The following is a 16,063-nucleotide window of genomic DNA, read 5'->3' as shown; positions in this document are numbered from 1 at the left end:
CATGTGCTCTGTCATCCTCCGCTCCCCTCAAAGTGATCAGGGCCGCCCGTTTTCATATTCAAAGCAAACATCAGAAAAAAGGAAAAAGCTATGAAATAATCACAAACACAAGACACTTTCCCACACAGGGATACTCACACAGGGACATTCACAGACACACACACAAATAGACACACGCAGAGACAGACAGACAGAAACACACACACACACACTCACACAAAAGAAGCAAAAATGGAGCAATTTAGTCCGATGCGTCAGCCATCGCTTCGAAGGGTGAGATGCAAATGCCCAAATAAATATTTACATATTAGCCTGTTTTCAGTTGTGATTTTCAATCGGCCATCTCCTCTCCTCGGACATGTGTGGTAATGCCAAATGGCTTATTTCTCAAAATGGCCGTGACGCCAAAGACCACATTCCCTCCATAATGGAAAGACTGGCAGGAGCTCATCCGATAGGTGTGGGCGGCTTGGTGTGGTGGGGGCGTTCGGTCGGTCGGTCGGTCAGTCCTCTGGGCCTTGCTTGTGGTCTTCTGTCAGCCACGTGCCAGAGAGGTCAGTCCCCAGACCCTGGCTTCCCTTCAGCGAGAGCCAAGCTTGTTGTTAGAGGCAGCTTGTTAGTGCTCAGCTGATCGACAGTCCAGAGCCGGGCGACTCTGGACTTTCGCTAATGAGCAGCAAACCTTTAAAAAAAAAAAAAAAAAGAAAGAAAGAAAGAAAGAAAGGAAGCTAAAGTGCAAGCTGATGACATGCTTGAAAGGATGCTGGCTAGTTCAGCCATGCATTATCCTTGTGCACATCTTTGTATGATCAAGAATTGATAGCCACGGCTGCCTTGCCTTTAGTCGACTGATTGAAGAGAAAAGAACACAGCCTGACACTTGCCCTCCAGTGGAGAATGAAGAGGCTATGTTGGACAGGGCAGGAAAAAAAGCCAGGCATTACAGCAACTGGTTGACCCATGGTTTGACCCAAGACCTTGCAGGGCCTGTCTGTTTGTTAATGTATATCGCTTTTGAGCCGAGGCTTGTTAGATGCCCCCCCCCCCCTTCCTCTCTATGCCATGTTTACTTCTCCTCACTTTCAGCTTTGACTGCCTCTATGTTATCTGCTTTAGCTCGTTTTTCTCTCTCTCTCTTTCCCCCCCTTTCTTTTCAAATGGCAGTATCCTTGCAATTCGCAAGTTCCTGCTCGGTTAGAGATGGGAGAAAATTAAGCTCAACTGGTGCAGAAATGGCATGCCCATCCTGCATTTCTAATGTGCTTCATGTCTTGATGGGATGAGGTAGCTTGTGCTCTTACTCTGATCAAGAGGTGAGTGTTATGGGTTGTTTTGTACTCAACATGGTTCACATTAACAAGGAAGAGAGGAGGTTATTGCTTTTGATATTAATGACCAGCATGCTTATGTTTAAATGGTTTGCAATTGCGCTTTTTAGCACAATTAATTTAAATCACAATTTGAAATAATGCAGTTAGCTATTCGCAAAGGTTCCAGTGAATCATGCAGCTTGCAACTCTGTCCCGATAGTTAATCTTGTAACATCTATGATATGCGTCATCCTCCTTGTGTGACGGACAGTGAAGCTTACCTCACAGGAGTGCCGTTTTTCCTCATTCAATGGGCATGCTCACCGATCACATCAGCCAACTTAAAGCGAAAATTGGAATATTGAATTGAAGCGTGAAGCGTTTCACAAGTTGCAGCCCTAGTTTGCCAGCCAGGGCAGTTTAGTCACTAACATGGAGGTCCAGTCAGAATTGGACAGTATAGGGACACTCACGTCAAGATTTACAGAGGTTGAGTGATGTGTAGGACCGAGTGATTTGCTGAGCAAGGGTCAGCACACAGTGATGGCAGGGATGTGCCCTGTTGAGAATGAGGACAAGCCTGGAGCCTTCTGTGAGTTAGATTGCCTCCTAAATGGAGTGGACATGGTTAAGCAGTGCTCAGCGAGATGCTAGACTGCAGGCCCCTCCGCCTGTCACAGGTGCAGGGAATTTGAAACCCTCAGGTGAGTTCCCCGTCATCGATTCAGCAGGCCCCTGCTGCCACGGCAGCTGCCAACCCGAGTGCAGTGCTTAAAGATTAGGCCACAATGTGTTTCCCCGATAAGCTTATCTGCACCGCAGCCTACTTCGGCAGTGAATCGGGCATATGCTTTCGATTTCTAACACCCCTTTATGGGGGTTATTAAAATGTATGGCTGGCAAGAACCAGCCTCCTCCATCTTGTTGACTTGAGAGAATCAAGGCTTGAGCAGAGGATTTATGGCAAGTTTTTTTTTTTTTTTTTTAAAGAATGTTTAGGAAAGTGGGACTGCAACAGTAAGGCTGAAGCAATTTGGGTCATCTTTTGGGGTAGTACCTCAGCGTTTGTTACATCAGTTTGTCATAAAGACAAAAAAGTATTCTCACACGTGTGTGTGTGTGTGTCTTTCAAGGATCAGTTAATCAGATGAGATTCACTATCCATTTACCCCCAAAGGCTCATGGGAGATTGTCTGGCGCTGTGGCTCTGGCTACGCTCCCATCTTTTACTTAAACGGCTTGATTTATTAATGCTCCATGATGCCTCCACTGAATACGCCCTGTCCAAGATTTTAGTGGATTGCCTTGCGCCCTCTCTCCGCGCCGCTAAAGGCATAATTAATCTGGATTCAGAAAGATCAGACAAAAGCGCCGGGTTTCAGTCACAGGAGGGGCTTCTTACGGGAATTGCACATTCCCTGTTTTCAGATGGAGTCTGCAAATGTGCTTTATCCATCAGTAAGAGACAGGATGTTGGACTGCCGGAATGGTGTCTCATTAAATCACAATGGAGGTGACTTGAAGCGACCTTCTGTACAGTCACTGCATAGACAAATATGATGGCGCTCTAATTCTGATTTAATCAGGATGGGACGGGTAGGGTTGGGTGCTGATGCACCCAATTCAAATGGTGAAGATTTGCATGCACTAGTATTCAGCCAAGTTCATTTTCAAATATAAAGTTATTAGGAACTGTATGGTAATGAAAACAGGGTTATACAGTTTAGTTTTCTTTGCTGATTTTTAAGGTCTGTGTCCAGTTAACTTGGCATTTACTTTTGTCATTGTTTGTACAATTTGCCACCATCAAACAATAGATACAAAATAGATATCTTGGACAGTTTATGTACAAAATATTGGAATTTACCATGAGTAAGCGGTTTTACTGTAGACTGATGGAACTAGGACAATTCTGCATTATATACGTTGGTCTAACAGTCAATTTTACATGAATGTGCTGCCTGTTTGAAGCAGGCGTACACAATTACTTCTGCCAACACTGTGAGACTGTTCCCCTGAGATACCACCAGACTATTTCCCCTGGTTTATGTAATGCAACCTCCCATCCCATCCCTCCCGTTTTTATTAGTATTGAGCTGCTCCTGCTCAGATTCTGCAGTGTACAGCCGTGCCATTGTTTTATTCATTCCTGGACCTCATTTGCAGTCTTGCCCTTCCCCGAGACGAGGGGCAGAATGCATTACCGCCTTGTGCCAGTAATACAGGTGTGAGGGAGGGACTAGGCTGCACAATTGTTCATTCTCAAATTGATAACGGCTCGTGTGGGCAGCAGAGCTTTGCTGTCCACCTAGGAGCCTGTTTTTGCAACTTTCGGAGAGGGGGAATCGCTGGGGATAATGGAACATAAACAGATATTGAGTGACGCTGTGATGCGACAGTGTGTGCCCCATTCTTATTCAGCGGAAATCTCTTGGTTCTCCTCTGGAGAGCCTGCTGGTCCACTGGGGATGCCAATGGGAGATGAGTTTGACGTGTGATTAGCCACGTGTTTGCTGATGCTGTGCTCAGTTTCGCAATTCTTCCAGGGTAAAAGAAAAAAAGGAGAGAAATGTCAGCGAAAGAGGGAAAAGTGGGCAGAACGGACTGCCATGGCAACATATGCCTTGCACACATTTCCTGTCGCATCCCCATTGGACAGATGTATGTGCCACCCAGAAATAAATGGCACTCCATGCCTTGCCGGTCTGCTTTGGCTGTTTTCGAGAGGCAATGGCTAATTTCTTCCCCCACCCTCACTAGCTGCATAATGGGATCGGCAGGCCAGCTTGTTTCAGAGTTCCACCGGGCACGGCGGATTAGCTGCAATTAATCTTAGTTAAGAGAGCGCCGCATTCGTCTGACAACACAGTCGGCCAGGGGAATGCTTGTGTACCAGCCGCCGCTTAGGCAGAGGGAGAGGGAAAGCCACTCTCTGTGGCCTCTGAACAGCCTGTGCACTAATGGGACTAGCGTAGGGAGGCAGGGCCTGGAGCGCTGGAGAAGAGCGAATAGATGCATGCTGCCCTGTGTGCTTGGGAGACATGGTGCATCAGTCTTCCATTTCATCACCTTCTGTGCCACCCCCCACCCCCCTTTCCTCTACCTCTATTTTTCTACGCCCATCACCGCATTGTCTTCAACATTTTTTTCAGCTGGCTATCCTGGGAAAACTCCATCCCCATCACCACTCCGCAGGGTGAATGAAATCGAGATATCCCCCAAGATGAAATGGAGGTCCGCAAGGGAGTGTGCTTGATTCGTTTCCATTGATGTCTAGACTGCTGAATGTACAATGAGCTTTAATTTATGCCCGGTCTGAGATGTGCAGGCGCAGTGATCATGCTATGGCTGAATAGACATGGGCTTTCATGAGGTGAAATGCAGTCTTGTGTCTCTGGAGGAATGTCACTTCGGAAGTGCAAAAAAATCATTTTGCCAAATGTCAGTTCTTGCGATTGAATGCTGCCTCTTATTCTTTTTACCCTGGCTGTGATTCACATTAAGAAGAATAGGCCACATAAAATGAAATTGAGGATTTGGTGCTTCACTGCCATAGTGGAGAATTCTTGGCAGATTACAGAGGTGGAAAATGTTGATAATCGAAGCTAGAGAAGGCTTTATAAATCAGGGGGGCATGTACTCAATGATAATGGAAAGGGGCAAACCATTTCCTTTCGTCACACAGTAATCCTGGCATTGGCAATTCGGGCAATTCGGGTTCCTCAAGGGTTTTCGAGCCCTTCCAAGCTTAGCATTTGTTTCAGCTCAGTGGCTAATGGCACCCATATATACACATACACCTTTCTGTACACCCGCACCCTTTTAGATCGTCAGCCACACCGTGCCATTTTTTTCAGCGGCTACCACAACACCGCTATTTCAATCATGTATCCTGTAACACCACAGGTGGCACGTCTGCGCTATAACATGGCACCCTCTACTAACGTTTGCCTGAATTCCAGCCATTCACGGAAGCAATAGCTGGATTTATGAGCACAGGTTTATTTTGCATGTCTCCATTTATGTCTGGAGAAAAGGGGGTGTGCGTCTTCATATGTGATGCAGTAATAACACTATCATCTCTGAAGCAGTTGAGTCACTGCGCCTAGTCATTCCTTTGTATTGACACTGCGTAGGTGGTGTGCAGCGGGTCTCGCGCACACACTGGTGGCGGCAGCAGCAGCAGCTGCTGCACAGGAAGACATGGGAGGCCTCAGCCACTGGCAAATGCCTCGAGTTGGAGCCTGTGAGCAGCGGTGTTTGCCAACACGAGCCCACAGTATGAGCTACCACGTCAAAGGCTGCTTCGATCCGACCCAGTCAAGCCATTGAGAGGGATAGCACCGTTTAGATCAGGGGTCTCAAACTCAAATGAGCTGGGGGCCAATTCTGCCAACGTCATCTGATTGGAGGGCCGGCTATTTCTGAAAATGCAATGTTCTTTTTTTCAAATACCACACAAAACTGCAAACAGAAAGTGAAAGTGTTTTTATCTAGTTTTAGACACCTGTGCTAGGAACCTTAGCTTATAAATAAAATAATGATAAAATAAATATTAATACAAATTCTAAAACAAATGAAAAGCATAAAAACAGGTATGTGTGTGTTTCACACCAAATAAAAATATTTCCTCTCATAACTTTTTTAAACCTGGCAAACTATAGGCGTCAGGGTTAAGAAAGCAACACCATTGGATTTTTATATCAAAATGTCAAAAGGCCATGGCTTGAAAGTGGTCAAAGATAAAGTCCTACTGTAAATGTAACAATCTTTGAGTAAAACAAAAGTTTATGAAGGGGGTAAATTTACCCATCTAATTTGCCACTGGATGGCAAGCACCTCAAATTATGCACCTTTCAGTAAATACTGGATGAACATATTTGAGCAGGTTTACTTTCCTTTTTTCATATTACCCACATAACAAATTAACAGGAAAACACCTAAGATGTATACCAACACCTAAGATGTATATGGTTTCTAAACCACAAGTCCTACAATAAAGTATTCTGGTCAAATCAGTTCCTATCGCGGGTAATCTGAGTACCCAGAAGTTCGCATCATATTGCGGGTGACTTTGTAGTTTAGAGCCCTATTTCTACTAGCCCTGCTGTCTGTACCACGTCCATTACGGACACTATCGTTACGATTACCACTGCAACCTCCAATCTATGTTGAGCAGAGGGTCGAAATAAGCACGGTATGCTTAGTGGACACCGTCGTATAGGCTACACGCAGACGCACCTCCATTCAATAGACAATCGATCATAATCTCCAAAAGGATATTCTCCTTCAGATTTAGAATAGGTGAATAACATATTCTACCTAAGACTTCATCACACGTAAATGTTTTTCAACATTTGGTGTAGACCTATTTCGGCTTAATTTCTGCTTTGATTTGTGCAACACTATGGCCTGCATCGCTTCCGCGTCATTACAAATGCACGTCTTTGTGTTTCTCGCGTGTATTACAAGTATTTCCTGAAAACTTTGCGCAGCGATTTTGGGTTTGAATGAAGCTCTGGATGTCTAGCACATAGTGGAGCAGAGTACAAATGAGATTTGTCACCCTACTTGGAACTATCGTCTATTTTAATCAGTATCGTTGTTTGTCGCAATTAAAAAGTATCAAGGGCCGGATTACATTATTATTTTGACATACGTCGCGGGCCGGAATTGGGCCGGACGCGGGCCGGATTTGGCCCGCGGGCCGGGTGTTTGAGACCCCTGGTTTAGATGGTCCTATTCATGCAAACTGTGGGATGCGAAGATCGCTTTTGTAGATGTTAGTTGCCTATATTAGAGGGGTGTTTGATTTTGGCCCAAATATAGCCACTGTGGTAATTGTTTTGCAGCAATGGGTGGTAGTGATTTTAGGCAGTTGAATTCTGTGTCAGTTGAGCCTCCTACACGAGTCCTGTATGCCACATTTTGAGTAGGCCCGTTTCAGAAGATCTCTAATCTTAATTTGGATGTAAGCCAGAAAGATGCACATGGTGCCTTTCTGTAGCATACTTTTGAAAAACCATGCTTGCCTTTCATAAGTGCAATTGTCCATGGGCTTGCTTTTAAGTGAAGCAATACAAACAATCAATGGGCAGGCCCTGAAATAACCCTTTTTATTTATTAAGTGTGCTGTGTCACAGCTGACTCCAAAGAAGCAAAACTGTCTAGACTGTATGTCATTTTTTTTGTTTTAAGCAGATGCTTCACTCTGATAAATGATTGTGCTCCCCCAAATGATTATGACTCCCACAATTACCTAGCCCTCTCACCTAATGTCTTTGATTCCCTAGAGTATCTTTGGCCATGCATAGACAATGATGTTTCAAAATTCCCCTCTGTAGAGTAAGGACAAAACTGAAGTCTTATTTGAGGAGAAATGAGGAGAGACGTGGGATTCGTGTTGAGCGTGGCACAAAGGATGTTAATGTCACTGCTACAGCTTCAGCATAAAGATGACTGTTTTAACCACAATGGAAAGCAATGAAATGAAATCAGCCATGTACAATCTAGAATAGTCAAATTTGAAGGCCTATGTCAAAACATTTTTAGAAAAAAACTAATTCATGCCTTTATTTGCAGCAGGACTGACTCCGGCAATTGTCTTTTCAAATGTCCTTCCTAGTCCTCACAATGCCTTCCAGCAAGTCACAGAATCGACTTATTTTTTATGTTGTAGCCTGTGTATATATTCTTCCCTATAATCTTCCCTTTTAATAATTTATTTTTATTTGTTCCTTTAATTGCAGTGTCAAAATTCTTATATCTGGTCTAGTGTTATCTAGTGTTTGTGAGCTGTGCCTTGACTACAGCTGCTCAATTATCACAATCATTAACACAATATGAACCAATATGAATCACAAAATCTACAAATAATCGTGCACGTTTACTTTTGCTTAAAATTATTTTCATCCTCATTGACTATGTCACTTCTGGTTGGTGGATGTTTGTAGTGCGTGAGGGGCACAGACATTCTGATGGTGAGCTTCACAGTCGTTCGGGGGTGCTGTGCTTCTTGTGCACCAGGTGTTCAATTCATTGACATTCAAAAAATCATATCGCAATCGCTGTCAGAAAAATCGCAATTAGATATTTTCCCCAGATCGTGCAGCCCTAGCCTTGACCTGCCTGTGGTGTGTGTACCCCATGGGCTTGCAGACGTGAGTACAAGGTTGATTCAATCAGGTTTCATTTTGTTCCACCACGATGGGGGTTTGTTGGGGTCAGTTCCGGATTAAGTTGACAGAGTTTAAAAAGTTAACTAACTTTCCTTCCGTGGTGACAGATCAAGTGGTGACTGTTTCTCTCTTGCATCTCCCAGTCTCATTGTAGTTTTGCTACGCATAGAGGCGAAGCAGCCTGAGCTCAATGTATCATGAAATTAGTGTTCCTTCTCAAGGTGGGATTATATTACATAAAACGAGCTTGGAAAGCATTCCTTGCGCATCAAGAAAGCTTTGAATTATACAACCTAGTTATAATTCTCTAGGCAGCACAGCAATGGTAAAGCTAACCCATTCAGAGCTTCTGTAAAGATAGGAACTGGTGGTATTAAGAAGTTAGTTCACTGGCTCACTGAAAATGATCTACACGAAAATTGACGAAAATGATCCGTCACGCTGCTGCTTTTTTTTTTTTTTTTTTTACTGTGGGTAGTCAACACAGCTGCCTGCTTAAGTAGTCTGCTTAGATTTCCTGTGGATATTAAGCCCCTGACAGCCAGCACAAGCGCTTAGATAATTGGAACGCTGGGAACTTCTGTTTGGGTGATTGAAATTTTGCTCCATCAAGACTCAAATTAATGCACCTCGTCAATTATTGAAATTACCATCACCTCCCCGATAGTGATGGACGTCCACGTCCAAGATAATCACTTTCATGAATCTGATTAATCCTGTTTTTTCCCACCGCTGCAGGTTACTTGTGTACTTGACAGAGGTTGTTTAAAATCGCAACAGATGTCTCGTCTTCAAGACTGCTTGATAATACAAACCTCACAGGTGGTAGGAAAATTCTCAATGTATTTTGAAATTAGTTGCCTGGCCAAAGAAGTCTTTTTTTTTTCCCCAACCAATCCTCTTGACACTCCAGTTGTGAGAGATAAGAGAGCTATCCATCCTGTACTTATTCTGCGCACCAGGCACGCATTTTCTTACTTTAAAAAGTATGCAAAAACTGGCAGACATCCCACCTCTTCGGAAAGCGAATGGTGGCTCCCCAACGCCTACAAATTACAGAGCCTACATATTTTTTTTGTGAGAGTGAGGCAGAGAGAGAGCAAGTGATGTAGTGAGACGGAATGACAGGCAGATCATTGTGATTGGCCTCTCTTTGTGCTTCTTTGCAGACCTACCCATCAGTTGCCTCTGTGGGGGGCTTTGCAGTCAACCCCTCACTCACTCTCTTTCATTATCGATCCTTAAGTGTAGCCTACTGCAGCATGATATGGCAAAGGGATCCAAGAAAGGAAATACGCTGATAAATACCCCCCCCCCCCATACTAGACTAAAATGTATCTCTGCCTATAGACAAGGTGTAAAACATAATCACAGTGTTGCTTACTGTTATTTTTCTTCTGCCCTCGGCGGGTTAAACAAAAGACATGTTGAGGTGAGTTTAATAAGTGTTATTCGAATAAAGTATCAAAGTAGCTGCTCAGGAGTTAGGCCACTCTGTGTAGCCAATTGTGATAAAGCCAAACTCCTATACTTTCTTAAAGCAGGCAACAGTAGACTGAAAAATTAGTTTAAATGCACAAAAATACAGCCTATAATAGGCTTGGCTATGATGTATAGTAAAAACAATTTAGAAAATAATGATTTGCACTTTGATTGTGAATTGAGCTAAGAGCATAATGTTGCCTTGGAAAGCTATTGCCTGTTCACCAGTCAGTTCAGTTAGCATTATGTTTTCAGTGTTTCGCAGAGGGTTAAACATTAAGTTTGATAGTGTTCATAAATAAAGGGGCTCAGGGAGCAGAAGGCCTTGCCAAAGCCAAATGTCTTTCATCTTGCAAATTATTTTGAGTATTGGTATTTAAATGTTTTCATCCTTGGACCATTGATATTTCTGTTAAGTTTATATTTGGTAGTGTGAAAACAAACTAGACTGCAAACATAATGTAGGCTTTAGTGACTATTTGCAACCAAAACAGCCATTGTAGTGAGAGGAGCAGGACATGGTATCCTCATGTAAAAGATGTGCATGTGCTATTTGTAATTTGCACCAGTTTATAAAATTAAAAAGCCTTTATTATGGCTTGGTCATCTTAAACCTTTAAAAACTGACGCGTTTCGGCATATAAGCCTTCGTCAGGGAGTCAAAACCAGTTTACAAATTGTAATTTGCACCATTCAGCAGGTAATAATTGAACATTGGATGCATTTCCAGCTGAAAAGCTGCTGAACCATTTTGCTTTCTGTCGTATTGTATTGGGGATGTTGGCAGGAGGGCCTTTAGGAGGCAAATTGGGCTTCTCTGTGTAGGAGCCTAGTCTGCCTCTCGGGTGCCCAGCTGGAGAGTTGATTATAGATGCCCGTCGTGCTGACGTGTCGCGCTAGCAGTAGCGGAGGGCCACGCTAATCATTAGAGGAGCTACAGGGCCTCGCTATTGCATACCCCTTGCTCCTACCCTCTCAGCTGGCATTATTAGACCTCTGCTTAAGAGACAGTCCTTATTGGCCCAACCACTGTTCTCTTCCTTCCTTGCTTGATTTCTTTTCTTTCATTCGTTCTTGTTCACCCCTGTATTCTCTCGGATGTTCTCGCTTGCTTATTCGACCGCTGTCAGTCTTGGCTCTCGATAGTCACGCTCGCTCGCCTGCTCTGCTCACTCATTCAGTCTCGCTGGCTCGCTGGTGGGGGGACACTCTCACACACATTTGACCAATGCGTGTCCAGACGAGGGTGTGACTGGAGTCAAGCGACTAGCACGTACCATCGCTCGCTGTTTGGCGCATTCATCGCCACAATCAGATGCCTTCACCGATGTGTGGAAGAGCAAATAAAGCCCATGGATTGGCTCCCTCCCAGATGAGACTCATTTCGCCTCTCTCTTCAACCGAAAACAAACAAGGCACTGTCCCGATTCCCTGTGATATTTACCAAAAGATTCCGGGGTTTTGTTTGTATGTGTGGCAGCAGCATTATTTTCTCCCACAGAGCAAATCTCTGAACCCTGGCCGGCACGTTAACAGACAAAAGGGGCTTGGTGGCGCGGGGTTATTGCGGGTCTTAAGAATAGTCCCTGTTCTTTTGCCTCACGGTTGCCAATGGTGTACCTCCGTCAGGACTTCTCCCCCTGACAGACAGGCTGGTAAATGGGACTGGTATTCAGGATATCCCCCTTATTAGATGCTGAAAGCCTGTCACAGATCTCGCGGTGTGCCCAGGGCCGAGAGGACATTGATAAATGTCGGCCTCCCTTTCCGCCCACCACCCACCCAACACCCTGCTGCCGGCCTCAGTGCGCTTATTCCCTCTCCGTTTTTCACCTGGGCGAACCTCCGCCTGCCCAGAACGTGCACGCACACACACACACACACACACACACACACACACACACACACACACACACACACACACACACACACACACACACACACACACACACACACACACACACACACACACACACACACACACATATATACACACACACACACACATATATATAAACACACACACACACACATATATACACACACACACACATATATATAAACACACACACACACATATATATATACACACACACACACACACACACACACACACATATATATACACACACATATACACATACACACACACACACACATATATACATACACACAAAAACCCAAATGTCCATCGCCATACTGTGAAATCTCAGATATATTGCGGTATTGATGATACTAGAATATTGTTGGCTTCTGATTTCACCTTGTCAGCAACCATTTTGTGTCATAAGCTGTCAACAAGGCACGGTATATTCAGCAAGCCAGAATGGCATTAATGACCTCTTGCTCTGATGCATACCAATCAGCTGATGGCTGCGTCTGCTGTTCACCACTACTCACAGCATTTTTGCACACTAACAAGCTGGAGGATACGCAAGTTCCGCTGATATATACACACACACACACACACACACACACACACACACACACACACACACACACACACACAAGCTTGCTGGAATGATGGCTGAATGGTTAGCTAAATGTTTATAATGTTTGTAAGGCCCCCTTTTCATTTTGACAAGTTTGCATGATCCCAACAAATGTGCTTCTATTGGCGCGCATGCCTGTCGAAAAGACATTGGAGTGTGCTGGTTTTCTTTTGGCGCAGAAAGGTTCGGCTCAATGCATAAAACATTTGAAGTGGACTTGCTGACAATTCGTTACATCCCCTTTTTGCCTGAAAATGGCAGTCTTTTTGAAGTGCCATATTTAACATCTTTGAGCTCAAGGTTCATCCAGAATAGCACAGCAAGACATTAGACAGTCTGACACATTGTATGCTACTGCTTGACTCTGACAAATTCTGAATAGCAATTCAGTTCTGCATATCAATTCAAAGTTGCCTTTCGCTTTTTGAAATATGTGGGAGGCAAATATAATTTTGTATTGTATGTGTACAAAATTTGTACTTTGTTACTTTACATTTCTATAATGTCCTTGGACTATGTCAGTGATTCCGTGTGTGTGTGTGTGTGTGTGTGTGTGTGTGTGTGTGTGTGTGTGTGTGTGTGTGTGTGTGTGTGTGTGTGTGTGTGTGTGTGTGTGTGTGTGTGTGTGTGTGTGTGTGTGTGTGTGTGTGTGTGTGTGTGTGTGTGTGCGCGCACGCGCGCTTCAACACCTGCATAGATGTCAACAGAAGCTGTAATGACGTATCTGTCTAAACAAGTCTGCTCAAAACAGCACTGCTGTATCCATCAACTATTGTGTGAATTGACTTCCACTATGATGTATTCAGTGCAACAGTTGGGTTGTCATCGTATTTCCCCACACTGTTGTTGTATCGCCCATTTGACCCGGTCTGTGTTTTGTTCGTTTTTTCCTTGAGTAGTTTAAAGGTCCCATTATGAAAATGTCCCTTTTCAGTGTTTTTATGCATGTATTTGGCTTTCTGCAATGGCTAACAGTGCAAAAAATATTGAAATACATAGTAAAGCAGATGTTTTATTAAAACCTCAAGAACTTATTGTGTGCAAAATATGTGCCCTTAATAGGAAAAAGAATAGCCATGCAATGCTCTAGAGCTCCTCAATGCCCTTCCTGTGTGCACTCTCCCATGATGCACTTCTTTATACTCACAAAATCTTTTATAACCTTAAATTTAGGAGCCATGTTATTCCTGATGTATAACTATTTAAAATATTCATATTTCCACATACGAATGTATGTGTGACTTTTAGATAGGAAAAAAGCACACCATTACCAAAACCTCTGTTTTCTCTGGTTTTCCCTGGTGGTCTTTGGTAAGCTAGTTTAAGTGTGACCTTGGATCTTTTTTTCACTCTCTCCCTCCCTCTAATTCACAGTCCAGTATCAGATGGAGATGATGCGCAGTCTCCGCCATGTGAACATCGACCATCTGCACGTCGGCTGGTACCAGTCCACATATTACGGCTCCTTTGTCAGCCGAGCTCTGCTGGACTCTCAGTTCAGCTACCAGCACGCCATTGAGGAATCTGTTGTGCTCATCTACGGTGAGTTTCATCTAGACGCACCAGTCTGCTTTGTCATTTGAGTAATCTAAAAAGGCCAATCCAGTAATGTCTCAAAGATGCCTTTTATTGAACTTTAACTAGTTTCTGGAAGATTTGCAGCACTCTGTCAGAGGGACCTTGTGTACTGCACAAAGTAAATTACTCAGACCTGCTGATGTCTTACACCATGTGCTTCTTTCTGCCAAACTAATGCTTGAATATCATTTTATCTTAAAATAAAAATGGCCTCAGTGGTGTTTAGCCCATACAGCTGTCATGACTTCCTCCTTAGTGTAGCCAAAGCCTGGGAATTGAAAGAATTGTTCTTACACTTTGCATAGACTCCTCTGTGTTACAGATTTGAATTGAATTAATAATCTCATCAATTGGTGTTTGTCAAAGCAAAACAGATTGTGCTGGCTTTGTCCAGCCTTGCACCATCTCAAGTACAGACAGGTAGGGCAAGCTATTGAGATATAGCACACAAAAAATCAGCTACCACACAAACCTAATGTGGCGCATGATGGGCACGGCTCACATCCAGCCTCTTGAGGCTTGTTCGTTAGATAAGAGAGAGAAGGGGTCACAGATTGGCACTATTAATGTGGCGCGAGTAGACAGGCTGATTAGGCTTTGACAGCTTGGAGTGTTAATAAGCCATCATTCTAACTGAGTGCTAAATGACTGATGAAACTGTATTCCACAATAGACAACAGAGTTTCATTCTTGACCGTTATGCAGGGCTTCGGTCTCACCTGACACTGGTCAGTGTAATATGCTAAAATATAAGTAGTATAAGTAAATATAATTTGCTTCGAATTGGATGTGAGGTGATATATTTCAAATTCTAACGTGTAAAAAAGAAAAAATACTCTTATCATTTCTTTCTGATTGACCTGAGCAAGTCATCATCTTTTGGGCTCACATGTGACACGAGTCACATTAGATATCCGAGACGGTCTTATAAGGAGATGTGAAGAGGATGGTCTAGGGAATCGATACCTTTTCCAGTTCATGCATTTTGATGATGGGGATTAAGAGGCTGGAAGGTGTGTGGAGTGACTCGCTCTACCTGACACCTGCGGGGGGTGAGGGGCTCTACCCCTCCTTCCCCCGGTCAAGCTGCCTGGATAAGGTCCATTATGGAACTTCCTTTAAACCACTATCAATAATGTATTATGATATATCAAAGGCAGGGACATGAGACTCCTCGAGGAATTTGAACAAGAAGAATTTATAACCAAGGGAAATGGTAACGGAATGAAAAGTATTTTCAAATGTCTTATTCCGTGGCAGGATTCTAGAATTCAAACGCTGTCAGTAGCCCATTTTCTGTGATTCAGTTCTGTTTTCTTTGTATTAAAGTCGTATTACAAAAGCAATAATTGGAGAATCAAACACTGATTTCGGGGTTGCAGGTGATTGACGGGACCGATAAGTGTTTTGGAAGCACTTATGAAGTTCATTACCAACGGTTTTGACAAGCACATTAATGCAGTGAAACTTCATCAGTGAGACTTCCGTCAAGAACGTCTTTTGTTCTTGGCCTACTGTCGATAATTAACCCAGACAAATCCTGTAAACTTTGGTTCCCAAGATGGAGAGCTGGAGAAGCTCTCCGCATGGTGGTTTGACTGTTTTTAAAGTCTGCAAATGAAAAGCGACAAGTTGATAAATGAAACACTCAAACTACTTTATTTGGATTTTTTAGCAAGGCTGTCCATGTTCATTTATCCATAATATGATCATTGGTATTTACTGTTTCAGGATATGATGGATATTTGAATGATGAGAATGCTTTAGTTGCTTTCAAGTTGTTTTCTCTCCCCATTTATTGATGCTGCCTTCATTCATACTTGATGAATCAGCAGTTTGTTTGGTTTAATATTTTTTAGCCAACTCAAGGTTTGTTCAACATTTTATTTTTCAATAGATCCCATCAAAACAGCCCAGGGCTCCTTGTCTCTGAAGGCCTACAGACTCACGCCTAAACTCATGGAGATCTGCAAAGAAAAGGACTTCACTCCAGAAGGGTCAGTCACACACACACACACACACA

At 43.5% G+C, this 16,063-nt stretch overlaps 1 protein-coding gene across 1 annotated transcript in view; it reads left to right on the top strand.

The window, feature by feature from the left end:
• The window catches only part of LOC143118896 (eukaryotic translation initiation factor 3 subunit H), a 35,715-nt gene that overhangs the window by 8,396 nt on the left and 11,256 nt on the right, over positions 1-16,063 (top strand). Inside the window, exons 3-4 of the mRNA XM_076280032.1 lie at positions 13,837-14,004; positions 15,938-16,037. Coding sequence (XP_076136147.1) covers positions 13,837-14,004; positions 15,938-16,037 — 268 coding nt within the window. The remainder of the gene's footprint in view (positions 1-13,836; positions 14,005-15,937; positions 16,038-16,063) is intronic.

The sequence above is a fragment of the Alosa pseudoharengus genome, unplaced genomic scaffold, assembly GCF_046254945.1.
Source record: "Alosa pseudoharengus isolate Yale_2024_CS ecotype anadromous, Long Island Sound unplaced genomic scaffold, YU_APseudo_1.1 YU_APseudo_1.1_scf_12, whole genome shotgun sequence".
Taxonomy (NCBI): Eukaryota; Metazoa; Chordata; class Actinopteri; order Clupeiformes; family Clupeidae; genus Alosa; species Alosa pseudoharengus.
This window is presented reverse-complemented; position numbering and strand designations above follow the sequence as displayed.